At 29.8% G+C, this 14,417-nt stretch overlaps 1 protein-coding gene across 1 annotated transcript; it reads right to left on the bottom strand.

The window, feature by feature from the left end:
• Nucleotides 1-443: 443 nt before the first annotated feature.
• Nucleotides 444-14,196, bottom strand: LOC130443275 (proton-coupled amino acid transporter-like protein pathetic). The gene is made up of 9 exons (XM_056777831.1): nt 13,952-14,196; nt 9,351-9,398; nt 5,274-5,353; nt 5,129-5,215; nt 4,920-5,070; nt 4,660-4,781; nt 2,161-2,521; nt 1,917-2,095; nt 444-1,861 (listed from the first exon to the last, which is right to left on the bottom strand). The coding sequence occupies exons 2-9, from the start codon at nt 9,351-9,353 to the stop codon at nt 1,339-1,341; spliced, it is 1,506 nt and encodes a 501-aa protein (XP_056633809.1). The 5' UTR covers nt 9,354-9,398; nt 13,952-14,196; the 3' UTR covers nt 444-1,338.
• Nucleotides 14,197-14,417: the final 221 nt, after the last annotated feature.

The following is a 14,417-nucleotide window of genomic DNA, read 5'->3' as shown; positions in this document are numbered from 1 at the left end:
AATATCCAAACTTTCCGTTCAGATCTTTTATGCAGTGGATTTTAGAACGTACTTCGGACACTCTGGCATAGAGGGCGCGGCGTCAGGTATTAATCTATTAGTCCTCCATTGCTGAATTTTCTTTTTTATTACACGGAGCGTCATCTGTTCGATAATACCCAAAGTACTGTGCAGGAAAATATTGGTGGGGTTTACGGTGTACTTTGGCATAGAGGGCGAGTCCGTTATTATTCCAATAGTCCTCCATTGTTATACTTAATTTTTAATACACGCAGCGCCATCTGCTCGATAATACCCAAACTGTTTACTTCAATAAACTGCACAATGAGTTAATAATTAGTAGAATTTATATTGTAGTTTGGACATTCTGCATTAGATGGCGTACTTAGTATTAATCTATGCTGGTCGCACTACACTTTAACGGTTGGAAAAATAAACTCTTCTACATAAAAAATTTATTTATTGAATATAAAGTAAATTAACTACACTACATTAAAATTTTTATAGGGAGCTTTGGTGAAAGCCATCTAAAAATATTATTCCCTTATTTTAAGGGAGAAAAAAATATAACAAAAATCACTTTTTGCATTTTCGAGACACAGTTTGCAAAATAATGTTTTTACGTAGAGCAGTGTATAAATATTGTAAATTAATGTTGTAGTATAGATGGAATGGGGTTAAAACGGTTTAAATATTAATGGCTGGTGAAAAAAAAAGGGAAAGAAAATAAAGTATGAATCCACGGGGGTTGTGAGATAGTTTCAGTGGTCGAAAGGAAAAAAATGAGAATTTTTAAATTTAAAAAATGACCAAAATTTAACCTCTATAATAATAATAATAAAAAATTATACTAAATGGTAAAGAATATAAGTAACAAATTACTTAATATTAATTTTAAATACGTACAGGGTGATGCGGCTTTCTCTCGATCATTTAGTATGTTATCAATATTACGAGGGTGTTTCAAATATATGTCGATCGATTTATTTATAATTTTGTTAAATGCGGAAATATCGAAGAAAAAGCCGCGGAAAATATTTTAAAATATTAATAAATACCAAAAAAATATATATAAAATACTACTCGGTACATATACATATAAATTGGATAACAAAAATCACAGAAAAAAGGTTAAAACTCGATTTTTTTTTAATCTAAAATCACAGAAAAAATGATTTTCCAGTTTTTATAAATCGCCCCCTGAAAATTGATAAATTTCTTTCTAATTTTGCTTTCAAATGCCAATTCGATAAAAAATTTCTTCGAATGGAATATATATACAGGATGATACAAAATTTTATAAAAAAAATCACATTTTTTTAACGAATTTTCCCATTTTCACACAGTCGAATTCAACGATAAATCCGTCGTAGTTTCGATTAGAATCGATGAGGCGTTTATAGAAGAAACCGACGTCGAATTATACAAAGTATCATTATTCATTAAAGCATTACTCGAATACATTTCGATTATATCTTCGATGGCAGATTTAGAGCCGAAAATGAGCGCCATAACGGCCACTACAACTACAACGATATTTTTGTAAATTTTCCAATTGAATTTTCCGAATCCCTTATCCCAAAACGTCAACATTTCGATGACGATCGGTACCGCCAGACCTAATATCGAAAAACAAAAAGCCCCGATCAAAGAAACGAACGGCACGATCGTCGGTACCGCTATCGCTAACGTAACGCAAAGGAACGTCATTACGGTACGCATTACGTAATTGGCGAGTTGTTGTCTTTTGGCGTAACGATCTTTGATGAAATTCCACATGATGTCGATGCACACGTAAAATTGCAGCCCGAACGTACAAAACACCGCTCCCCCCACTAATATATTGACGGCTTGAGCGGCGCTGAAACAAATTTTCACACTTACGAGGGTTACAAAACAAATAAATGTTTACTTACTAAGCGTTTTTCGGGAGATTTAACGTGACCGCGCCTGCGACGTTATCGCCGAATGCCAAATACCCGAAGAATCCTATCAAGATATATACGAGGGTGACTCCGCTCATACCTTGATTCAAAACACCGCATAATCCTACGAAAGATTGCGGGGATCCCATGTTGTTTTCCAACGGCATTATCTATAGACGAAAAACAGAAAAAATACTTTTTTATCCGACGAAATTTCGTTGATGTATCAACTTACCACACCGATAGCTTCGATGGCGAATATGGTGATGCTGAAAAATATCGGCATGGTACTAATCGGCGCTACCATCGGTACGGAATTTATTTCTTTCAAATTTATCACCAAATAATAGAAAGTTATGCCTAAACTGACGGCCATGAAACCGTTAGCGGCCATCGAAAACGGCGCCAGGTATTTCAAATTCGGTACGTATACCAAAAATATTAACGGCACCAATAAAATCGCTATAGTTTTTCGAACTTCTATTTCGTAACCTATGTAATGGTTGACGACGTAGTTGAAATTGTTCGCCATTATCACAGTGTAACAACTACACGTCATAAAATACGTTACAAGAAGACCGATTTGTATTATTTGTCTGTAATTGAAATAAAACAATTATTAACACCCTGGTAAATCAAGAATAATCGTTCGTCCAACAAAATGAGCGTTAGCGTACAAAAAAATGCAGAGGAAAAGGTCCTATATCAGGACTTTCAAAAAAAATGAACATTTTTGTTAGAACTTAACACCACCTGATAAATATATGAAAAAAAAAATATTTTCGTGTCGGTTACAAATACGAGACGATTCACTAAATAGTATACAACATTTTTTTTTCAAATATACGGGAGCTAGTCGAAAAATAGAGTGAACAATCTGTATTTCAAAATTAATTACGATTATCCCTCGTATTTCGTTGTTACTCTTCTGAGTAAATCTAGTGAAGATATTAGCAAAATCTTGATACAAAAATCAAATTCGTTATATTTATATGTCGAATAAGTTTACCTTTCTCTTCGGTATTGTATTGTATATCAAAAACAATCGGTACGACCCCGGTATAAAAGAATATCGATTTCATGAAAATTTACAATGAATTTAGGCTTTTATCGATGTTTTTACTTTTCATTTCGATGTTGTGAGTTTTCCTTTTTGGTCAATTCGAATATCTATTGAAATCAATTTGTACGACCCCGATATAAAAGAATATCGATTTCATGAAAATTTACAATGAATTTAGGCTTTTATCGATGTTTTTACTCTCATTTCGATGTTGTAAGTTTTCCTTTTCGGTCAATTCGAATATCTATTGAAATCAATTTGTACGACCCCGATATAAAAGAATATCGATTTCATGAAAATTTACAATGAATTTAGGCTTTTATCGATGTTTTTACTTTACATTTCGATGTTGTGAGTTTTCCTTTTTGGTCAATTCGAATATCTATTGAAATCAATTTGTACGACCCCGATATAAAAGAATATCGATTTCATGAAAATTTACAATGAATTTAGGCTTTTATCGATGTTTTTACTCTCATTTCGATGTTGTAAGTTTTCCTTTTCGGTCAATTCGAATATCTATTGAAATCAATTTGTACGACCCCGATATAAAAGAATATCGATTTCATGAAAATTTACAATGAATTTAGGCTTTTATCGATGTTTTTACTTTTCATTTCGATGTTGTGAGTTTTCCTTTTTGGTCAATTCGAATATCTATTGAAATCAATTTGTACGACCCCGATATAAAAGAATATCGATTTCATGAAAATTTACAATGAATTTAGGCTTTTATCGATGTTTTTACTCTCATTTCGATGTTGTAAGTTTTCCTTTTCGGTCAATTCGAATATCTATTGAAATCAATTTTCAATTTGTACGACCCCGATATAAAAGAATATCGATTTCATGAAAATTTACAATGAATTTAGGCTTTTATCGATGTTTTTACTTTTCATTTCGATGTTGTGAGTTTTCCTTTTTGGTCAATTCGAATATCTATTGAAATCAATTTGTACGACCCCGATATAAAAGAATATCGATTTCATGAAAATTTACAATGAATTTAGGCTTTTATCGATGTTTTTACTCTCATTTCGATGTTGTAAGTTTTCCTTTTCGGTCAATTCGAATATCTATTGAAATCAATTTTCAATTTGTACGACCCCGATATAAAAGAATATCGATTTCATGAAAATTTACAATGAATTTAGGCTTTTATCGATGTTTTTACTTTACATTTCGATGTTGTGAGTTTTCCTTTTTGGTCAATTCGAATATCTATTGAAATCAATTTGTACGACCCCGGTATAACAGAATATCGATTTCATGAAAATTTACAATGAATTTAGGCTTTTATCGATGTTTTTACTTTACATTTCGATGTTGTGAGTTTTCCTTTTTGGTCAATTCGAATATCTATTGAAATCAATTTTCAATTTGTACGACCCCGATATAAAAGAATATCGATTTCATGAAAATTTATAATGAATTTAGGCTTTTATCGATGTTTTTACTCTCATTTCGATGTTGTAAGTTTTCCTTTTCGGTCAATACGAATATCTATTGAAAACAATTTGTACGACCCCGGTATCAGAGATATATAACGAATTTAGTAACACCCCGGTAAACGAAAAAATCGAATTTATAAAAAATGTAAAAAAATTTGAATATAAACATATTTTCAATGCGGTTTTATTATACGGGGGATATAATGAAAATTATATTTACCTAGCGTAAGGCGCGAATTTTTTACCCCAAGCAGGACCTCTTAGACAGGATTCTTCTGCCACGTCCCCGAAACTCATTTGGGTGCGTCTCGTTTTTTTATATAATTCGTGAGCACTCGTAACCTAAAAACGTTTCGAGACATTTCTAAAAGACATAATCAGGGAACGTATAAAGGTGTACTACCGGGAGTATTGAAAAAGTAATTATTTTAAAAGTAAATTGATTCAATTTTCGATTGAATTGTTTGGTGGTTAACTTACCAAAATATACGAACAATGTGTACAAATGACCGATACTACGATCGTTAAAAAAATCCCCATGCCTAAACCGGAAGCTTTAAAAGCCGCCGGCATGGATAATATTCCGGTTCCTAAGGAAGCTTTTAAAAGATGAGTGAGAGTATCGCAATTACTAAAAAAAAATTAACAATATGACGCATTGACCCAATCGCATCGATATTTAAACTTACGATACAGGGTGAGCAAGTTGTCTGGCTTTGAACGGATCGAAAACCGCGTGATTTGATTCCACATCACCCGTAGAAGAAAGTTTGTATCTAAAATAATTACAAAAATAGTAAAAAAAATTCGATTTTTCGTTAATTTCATTCTTACTTTGTTATTCCGTTAGTATTAGAATTATCTTGCGGTAAAAAACTGTCTAATTCCGCTTCGGCGTTTTGAGACTTCGTAGACTAGAAATTAAAAAAAAAATCACGTTTTTTTTTTCGATAACTCAGTTCTATAATGAATTAATTGAGAAATGTGATAAAAAGAAATCGGAATATGTCGATATGTAAGTACGAGGGTTGCCTGTAAAGTAATGTCTACCAAAACAAACATTTTTTTATGTATCTCGTACATCCCTCGTAATTATATTAAAGTATTTCGAAACAGGGTGTTATATGTCCTAAAAAGAGTCGCGATCTAATAGGAATATAAAAAAAAAACGAAAAATTCATTGTTAAAAATCGTTTCTGTATGATTCGAATTAATAATATTTACGTTGATCATCCAAAAATATAACCGACCTAGAAAAAAACGTTTTTTTTTTCGATAACTCAGTTCTATAATAAATTAATTGAGAAATGTGATAAAAAGAAATCGGAATATGTCGATATGTAAGTACGAGGGTTGCCTGTAAAGTAATGTCTACCAAAACAAACATTTTTTTATATATCTCGTACATCCCTCGTAATTATATTAAAGTATTTCGAAACAGGGTGTTATATGTCCTAAAAAGAGTCGCGATCTAATAGGAATATAAAAAAAAAACGAAAAATTCATTGTTAAAAGTCGTTTCTGAATGATTCGAATTAATAATATTTACGTTGATCATCCAAAAATATAACCGACCTAGAAAAAAACGTTTTTTTTTTCGATAACTCAGTTCTATAATAAATTAATTGAGAAATGTGATAAAAAGAAATCGGAAGACGTCGATATGTAAGTACGAGGGTTGCCTGAAAAGTATTGTCTACCAAAACAAACATTTTTTTATGTATCTCGTACATCCCTCGTAATTATATTAAAGTATTTCGAAACAGGGTGTTATATGTCCTAAAAAGAGTCGCGATCTAATAGGAATATAAAAAAAAACGAAAAATTCATTGTTAAAAATCGTTTCTGTATGATTCGTATTAATAATATTTACGTTGATCATCCAAAAATATAACCGACCTAGAAAAAAACGTTTTTTTTTCGATAACTCAGTTCTATAATAAATTAATTGAGAAATGTGATAAAAAGAAATCGGAAGACGTCGATATGTAAGTACGAGGGTTGCCTGAAAAGTATTGTCTACCAAAAACAAACATTTTTTTTATATATCTCGTACATCCCTCGTAATTATATTAAAGTATTTCGAAACAGGGTGTTATATGTCCTAAAAAGAGTCGCGATCTAATAGGAATATAAAAAAAAAAACGAAAAATTCATTGTTAAAAATCGTTTCTGTATGATTCGAATTAATAATATTTACGTTGATCATCCAAAAATATAACCGACCTAGAAAAAAACGTTTTTTTTTTCGATAACTCAGTTCTATAATGAATTAATTGAGAAATGTGATAAAAAGAAATCGGAATATGTCGATATGTAAGTACGAGGGTTGCCTGAAAAGTATTGTCTACCAAAAACAAACATTTTTTTTATATATCTCGTACATCCCTCGTAATTATATTAAAGTATTTCGAAACAGGGTGTTATATGTCCTAAAAAGAGTCGCGATCTAATAGGAATATAAAAAAAAACGAAAAATTCATTGTTAAAAATCGTTTCTGAATGATTCGAATTAATAATATTTACGTTGATCATCCAAAAATATAACCGACCTAGAAAAAAACGTTTTTTTTTTCGATAACTCAGTTCTATAATAAATTAATTGAGAAATGTGATAAAAAGAAATCGGAATATGTCGATATGTAAGTACGAGGGTTGCCTGTAAAGTAATGTCTACCAAAACAAACATTTTTTTATGTATCTCGTACATCCCTCGTAATTATATTAAAGTATTTCGAAACAGGGTGTTATATGTCCTAAAAAGAGTCGCGATCTAATAGGAATATAAAAAAAAACGAAAAATTCATTGTTAAAAGTCGTTTCTGAATGATTCGAATTAATAATATTTACGTTGATCATCCAAAAATATAACCGACCTAGAAAAAAACGTTTTTTTTTTTCGATAACTCAGTTCTATAATAAATTAATTGAGAAATGTGATAAAAAGAAATCGGAATATGTCGATATGTAAGTACGAGGGTTGCCTGTAAAGTAATGTCTACCAAAACAAACATTTTTTTATGTATCTCGTACATCCCTCGTAATTATATTAAAGTATTTCGAAACAGGGTGTTATATGTCCTAAAAAGAGTCGCGATCTAATAGGAATATAAAAAAAAACGAAAAATTCATTGTTAAAAATCGTTTCTGTATGATTCGTATTAATAATATTTACGTTGATCATCCAAAAATATAACCGACCTAGAAAAAAACGTTTTTTTTTCGATAACTCAGTTCTATAATAAATTAATTGAGAAAAGTGACAAAAAGAAATCGGAAGACGTCGATATGTAAGTACGAGGGTTGCCTGAAAAGTATTGTCTACCAAAAACAAACATTTTTTTTATATATCTCGTACATCCCTCGTAATTATATTAAAGTATTTCGAAACAGGGTGTTATATGTCCTAAAAAGAGTCGCGATCTAATAGGAATATAAAAAAAAACGAAAAATTCATTGTTAAAAGTCGTTTCTGAATGATTCGAATTAATAATATTTACGTTGATCATCCAAAAATATAACCGACCTAGAAAAAAACGTTTTTTTTTCGATAACTCAGTTCTATAATAAATTAATTGAGAAAAGTGACAAAAAGAAATCGGAAGACGTCGATATGTAAGTACGAGGGTTGCCTGAAAAGTATTGTCTACCAAAAACAAACATTTTTTTTATATATCTCGTACATCCCTCGTAATTATATTAAAGTATTTCGAAACAGGGTGTTATATGTCCTAAAAAGAGTCGCGATCTAATAGGAATATAAAAAAAAAACGAAAAATTCATTGTTAAAAGTCGTTTCTGAATGATTCGAATTAATAATATTTACGTTGATCATCCAAAAATATAACCGACCTAGAAAAAAACGTTTTTTTTTTTCGATAACTCAGTTCTATAATAAATTAATTGAGAAATGTGATAAAAAGAAATCGGAATATGTCGATATGTAAGTACGAGGGTTGCCTGTAAAGTAATGTCTACCAAAACAAACATTTTTTTATATATCTCGTACATCCCTCGTAATTATATTAAAGTATTTCGAAACAGGGTGTTATATGTCCTAAAAAGAGTCGCGATCTAATAGGAATATAAAAAAAAAACGAAAAATTCATTGTTAAAAGTCGTTTCTGAATGATTCGAATTAATAATATTTACGTTGATCATCCAAAAATATAACCGACCTAGAAAAAAACGTTTTTTTTTTTCGATAACTCAGTTCTATAATAAATTAATTGAGAAATGTGATAAAAAGAAATCGGAAGACGTCGATATGTAAGTACGAGGGTTGCCTGAAAAGTATTGTCTACCAAAAACAAACATTTTTTTTATATATCTCGTACATCCCTCGTAATTATATTAAAGTATTTCGAAACAGGGTGTTATATGTCCTAAAAAGAGTCGCGATCTAATAGGAATATAAAAAAAAAACGAAAAATTCATTGTTAAAAGTCGTTTCTGAATGATTCGAATTAATAATATTTACGTTGATCATCCAAAAATATAACCGACCTAGAAAAAAACGTTTTTTTTTTCGATAACTCAGTTCTATAATAAATTAATTGAGAAATGTGATAAAAAGAAATCGGAATATGTCGATATGTAAGTACGAGGGTTGCCTGTAAAGTAATGTCTACCAAAACAAACATTTTTTTATATATCTCGTACATCCCTCGTAATTATATTAAAGTATTTCGAAACAGGGTGTTATATGTCCTAAAAAGAGTCGCGATCTAATAGGAATATAAAAAAAAAACGAAAAATTCATTGTTAAAAGTCGTTTCTGAATGATTCGAATTAATAATATTTACGTTGATCATCTAAAAATATAACCGACCTTGAAAAAAACGTTTTTTTTTCGAATACAAACAATTCTAAGCGATTTCATTATCATATTTTTGAATAAACATAACTTACCATAGTGAATAATAAACGATGTGTGTTTTTGTTTGAAGAAGTATATATCTGTAACAAAGAAATCGTAGCAACAAAAAAACACAGATTAAATTATAACAAATAATTGTTAACTTCCCAATTTACATTTAACGAAGTTGATTCTTTAATAATAGCTAAGTTTCTTAAGTGGACTGATGTCGATTCCCGAAAGATTTCAAAACAACAATACAATGAAACAGGGTACAATAGATACATTAGAGGGAAAAGTTTACGTGAATCGGCACGAAAGATCGATAAAAACAGTTCTGAATAATTTATCCGACTAAAGAAATGAACAAAAGTAATGCAAGGCGTTTGATTAATATACAATATCTTCGATAGACTCAGATCCCAAAATATTCATTCGCGACAACCCTCGTAGTAGCGTCGTATATGTTTTTTTTTTAATATCAAATCATCATTTAAACCCGATTGTTATTATTTATAAATATTGCGCTCAAAAGTAGTAGTAGTAGTAGAAGTAATAATAATAATAATTGATTAACCTTGTTCATATTTATAAACTATTCTTTTGAAACGTATTTTTGGCAAACAAACACCCGCATAATATGTGAAATTTAAATAAATTGTTTTCGATACCCACATTATCGGATAATGTGGGTTTAAATTGAAACTGGAATATATCGAATCCGATCGATAACAATTTAAATTTTAAAAATACGTATTTTTAATAAACTTTTAGTATCGCCCTTGTATATTTAAACAATTAAAGTAGCCAAGTAATTTTGGAACGAGTTTTACGATCTAATTTCATTGGCTTTTAATCGTGTAAAATTTTATTGACTTTTCACATTTAGAAGAAAATTTTGGGAAACGTAATTGTCGACGACACGTTGATGTACGAGTGGCGCCAGTAGTAGATTAAATAAAAAAATCTTATCTGGTAGTTATTGTGATGGGATCACGAGGATCAGATAATTCTGTGTTTTAGTTTCTGACGTAATCTTTATACGAATAAAAAGTTGTGTTGCATTTTATTTAAATATTTACGCGATTTAAAAGTATTCTAAAAATAGATCACGTTTTTTCAATTGGATTATTCGTGCATCCTTTAAAGTGTCTATATATAGAGATAAGATAATAATATGACGCTCTATTTTGAACGGAAATACGAGAAAACTCGATTTGATATATGTTATTGATGAAAGTGAACTTTAAGACCCCGTATAATGAAAATTAGCATATTTGTGAATTTGAAAATTTCGATAATCACAGAGGGATTCTTCCTAAAAACATCGAATTTTAGTATGAAGCTCTATTTTTAACAGATTTAGAGATATAAAAAAAGTAAGAAGGGAATTCATTTTTATACTGATAAAACTAAAAAGTCAAATTCAAGACCCTGTATAAAGGATACCAGTACAGTTAGAGATTTGAAACAATCCACAATTATAAAGCAATTCCTGTTCAATCAATAGAGCTCCAAGGGAAAACTATATTTCGGAAGATTTTGAAGATATGGAATAATTTACGAGGATGTATCACTGAAAAGTGAAAGCAAACTACAAGACCCTGTATAATGCAAACTAGTAAAGTTAGAAATTTGATAAATTTCATAATTAAAGATCAATTCCTGTTGAAACGATAGAACCCCAATGGAAATCTATATTTCGATAGGTTTTGGAAATATGGAATAAGTTACGAGGGTATATCATTGAAAAGTGAAAGCAAACTACAAGACCCTGTATAATGGACATTAGTAAAGTTAGAAATTTGAAAAATTCCATAGTGAAAGATCAATTCCTGTTGAAACGATAGAACCCCAATGGAAATCTATATTTCGATAGGTTTTGGAGATATGGAATAAGTTACGAGGGTGTATCATTGAAAAGTGAAAGCAAAATACAAGACCCTGTATAATGGACACTAGTAAAGTTAGAAATTTGATAAATTCCATAATTAAATATTAATTCCTGTTCAATCGATAGAACCCCAATGGAAATCTATATTTCGATAGGTTTTTGAGATATGGAATAAGTTACGAGGGTGTATCATTGAAAAGTGAAAGCAAACTACAAGACCCTGTATAATGGACACTAGTAAAGTTAGAAATTTGATAAATTCCATAATTAAATATCAATTTCTGTTCAATCGATAGAACCTCAATGGAGATCTATATTTCGATAGGTTTTTGAGATATGGAATAAGTTACGAGGGTATATCATTGAAAAGTGAAAGCAAACTACAAGACCCTGTATAATGGACACTAGTAAAGTTAGAAATTTGATAAATTCCATAATTAAATATCAATTCCTGTTCAATCGATAGAACCCCAATGGAAATCTATATTTCGATAGGTTTTTGAGATATGGAATAAGTTACGAGGGTGTATCATTGAAAAGTGAAAGCAAACTACAAGACCCTGTATAATGGACACTAGTAAAGTTAGAAATTTGATAAATTCCATATTTAAAAATCATTTCCTGTTCAATCGATAGAACCCCAATGGAAATCTATATTTCGATAGGTTTTGGAGATATGGAATAAGTTACGAGGGTATATCATTGAAAAGTGAAAGCAAACTACAAGACCCTGTATAATGGACACTAGTAAAGTTAGAAATTTGATAAATTCCATAATTAAATATCAATTCCTGTTCAATCGATAGAACCCCAATGGAAATCTATATTTCGATGGGTTTTGGAGATATGGAATAAGTTACGAGGGTGTATCATTGAAAAGTGAAAGCAAACTACAAGACCCTGTATAATGGACACTAGTAAAGTTAGAAATTTGATAAATTCCATAATTAAATATCAATTCTTGTTCAATCGATAGAACCCCAATAGAAATCTATATTTCGATAGGTTTTGGAGATATGGAATAAGTTACGAGGGTATATCATTGAAAAGTGAAAGCAAACTACAAGACCCTGTATAATGGACACTAGTAAAGTTAGAAATTTGATAAATTCCATAATTAAATATCAATTCCTGTTCAATCGATAGAACCCCAATGGAAATCTATATTTCGATGGGTTTTGGAGATATGGAATAAGTTACGAGGGTATATCATTGAAAAGTGAAAGCAAACTACAAGACCCTGTATAATGGACACTAGTAAAATTAGAAATTTGATAAATTCCATAATTAAATATCAATTCCTGTTCAATCGATAGAACCCCAATGGAAATCTATATTTCGATAGGTTTTTGAGATATGGAATAAGTTACGAGGGTGTATCATTGAAAAGTGAAAGCAAACTACAAGACATTTCACGTATTATAGAGCGATTTATAGTAAATTAATAGAGCTAAAATATAAAGGTACAGTTTGTGAGATACAGGCAAATATATAGAAAAATAATTTTATAGTAGGTAATCCCAAAAGGAAAGTAAATTACAAGGTCTCGTATTTTTTCTGAATTTAGATAATTATTTTGGTGTATAAATCAAGAAACTACCCACTCGCATGTTTTATTATTGGTTATATGCAAAACAGAACGTCAATTTTCATTCAAAATAACAAATTATTATTGAAAAAATTGGATTTGCGTCATCAAGTGTGATAATTTTAATGAAGCGACGTCTGCCATTTCAATTTTTTTTTTTTCTAATCAACACGTTATTCAATTTACTGAATTTCATTACTATTATTGACATAATTTCCACGTAAAAAAATATATAAAAAAATTACAAAATCATTCCAATAAAATCGGTAATTCCCCGTAACTCCAACATGTACCATAAAAGACATTTAAAAATAAACAATATCGTCATAATTTTTAGCTGACTAATTTATCGATTAGATTAGTTACGGTGTTATTATCATCATCACCCAGTTATCAACTAACTTATTGTAGTTGCTTTCTAGATAAAAAAATCGCTTAAAATAAAATATCGATAACGAAACCATGAAAAAAAATTACGTCATCCGCATAAGACCCATTCATCGTAAGGTTCATTTATTCAATGTCGTCGGAGGAAACGATGAAGGGAATTAATACGAAACGTACTATTTCATTTTTAAATCGAATAACGATTCTCTGAAAATAATTCGGTCTCGTTCGCGGTCAGCAGACTTTTAAAAATAAACACGCGCATAGTTTAAAATCGTATACAAAGTGAATGCACTTTTTTAAGGTTAATTAACACGAATTAAAAATTACCAACAATAGATTTTAAATTAATTTCGTATATTATAGAAAATTATTCTGTATCACCCTATATATATGAGACGAATTTATAAATTTAACTAAAAGTAGAAGGGATAATGAAATTTTTACACATATATCATTTTTGTAATACCATAAACGTTACTTATAACCCTCGTATAATATTTTAATATTTATTTCAATCAGATTTCGTTGTATATCACCTCGTATCGATATATAAATGATTTGTTAGGTTATGTAGCTTACACGTGGTGGTTATACTACAATATGTTTTTAATTATAAGATGAATTTTTCGAAATGAATAAACTGTTTAAAAAAAATCGTTTGAAAATACACTAAAAACGTATCTACTGATAATATATGTATTTTAAAGTTGTTAAAAAAGTAATTAGTGCTAATACTTTTATTTTATTGAAAAAAATCGATTTTAAATTGAAAGAAAACTCACCTAAATTACGTATTTTTGAATAAATTAATATATATTATTGTGTTATCAAAAGCATAACTACACGATAACGAATATACACAAAACAATTTTGACTACAGTCTAACGTAAACTAATGTTCGTGAGTTACTAGTAACTTGACGCCGCCGATTCCCGCTTCAGAAGGTGTCGATTTATATCGACCCCCACCCGTTAGTTTAGGTTAGTTAGTCCGGTAAAATATATCCGTTAAAAAAAATTTGTATTACATCGTAAAATTTTATATAAAAATTTTAATTATAGCAAAAAATATTTTTTTTAGATATTGTAGAATTCGATTCGTTCATTTCTTCCGATTCAAATACAATATACTAAAAATCTATAAAGAAACGCAGTACATAATCGCCTCTACTATATCGATTTTTTTTCAAATTTGTATTATTATATTAATTATTTACGTAATATATCATAAATGCGAACGTAAGAAATA

The sequence above is a fragment of the Diorhabda sublineata genome, chromosome 4 (genome assembly GCF_026230105.1).
Source record: "Diorhabda sublineata isolate icDioSubl1.1 chromosome 4, icDioSubl1.1, whole genome shotgun sequence".
NCBI lineage: Eukaryota > Metazoa > Arthropoda > Insecta > Coleoptera > Chrysomelidae > Diorhabda > Diorhabda sublineata.
The sequence above is the reverse complement of the archived record's forward strand: the minus strand, read 5'-3'. Positions and strand labels throughout refer to the sequence as shown.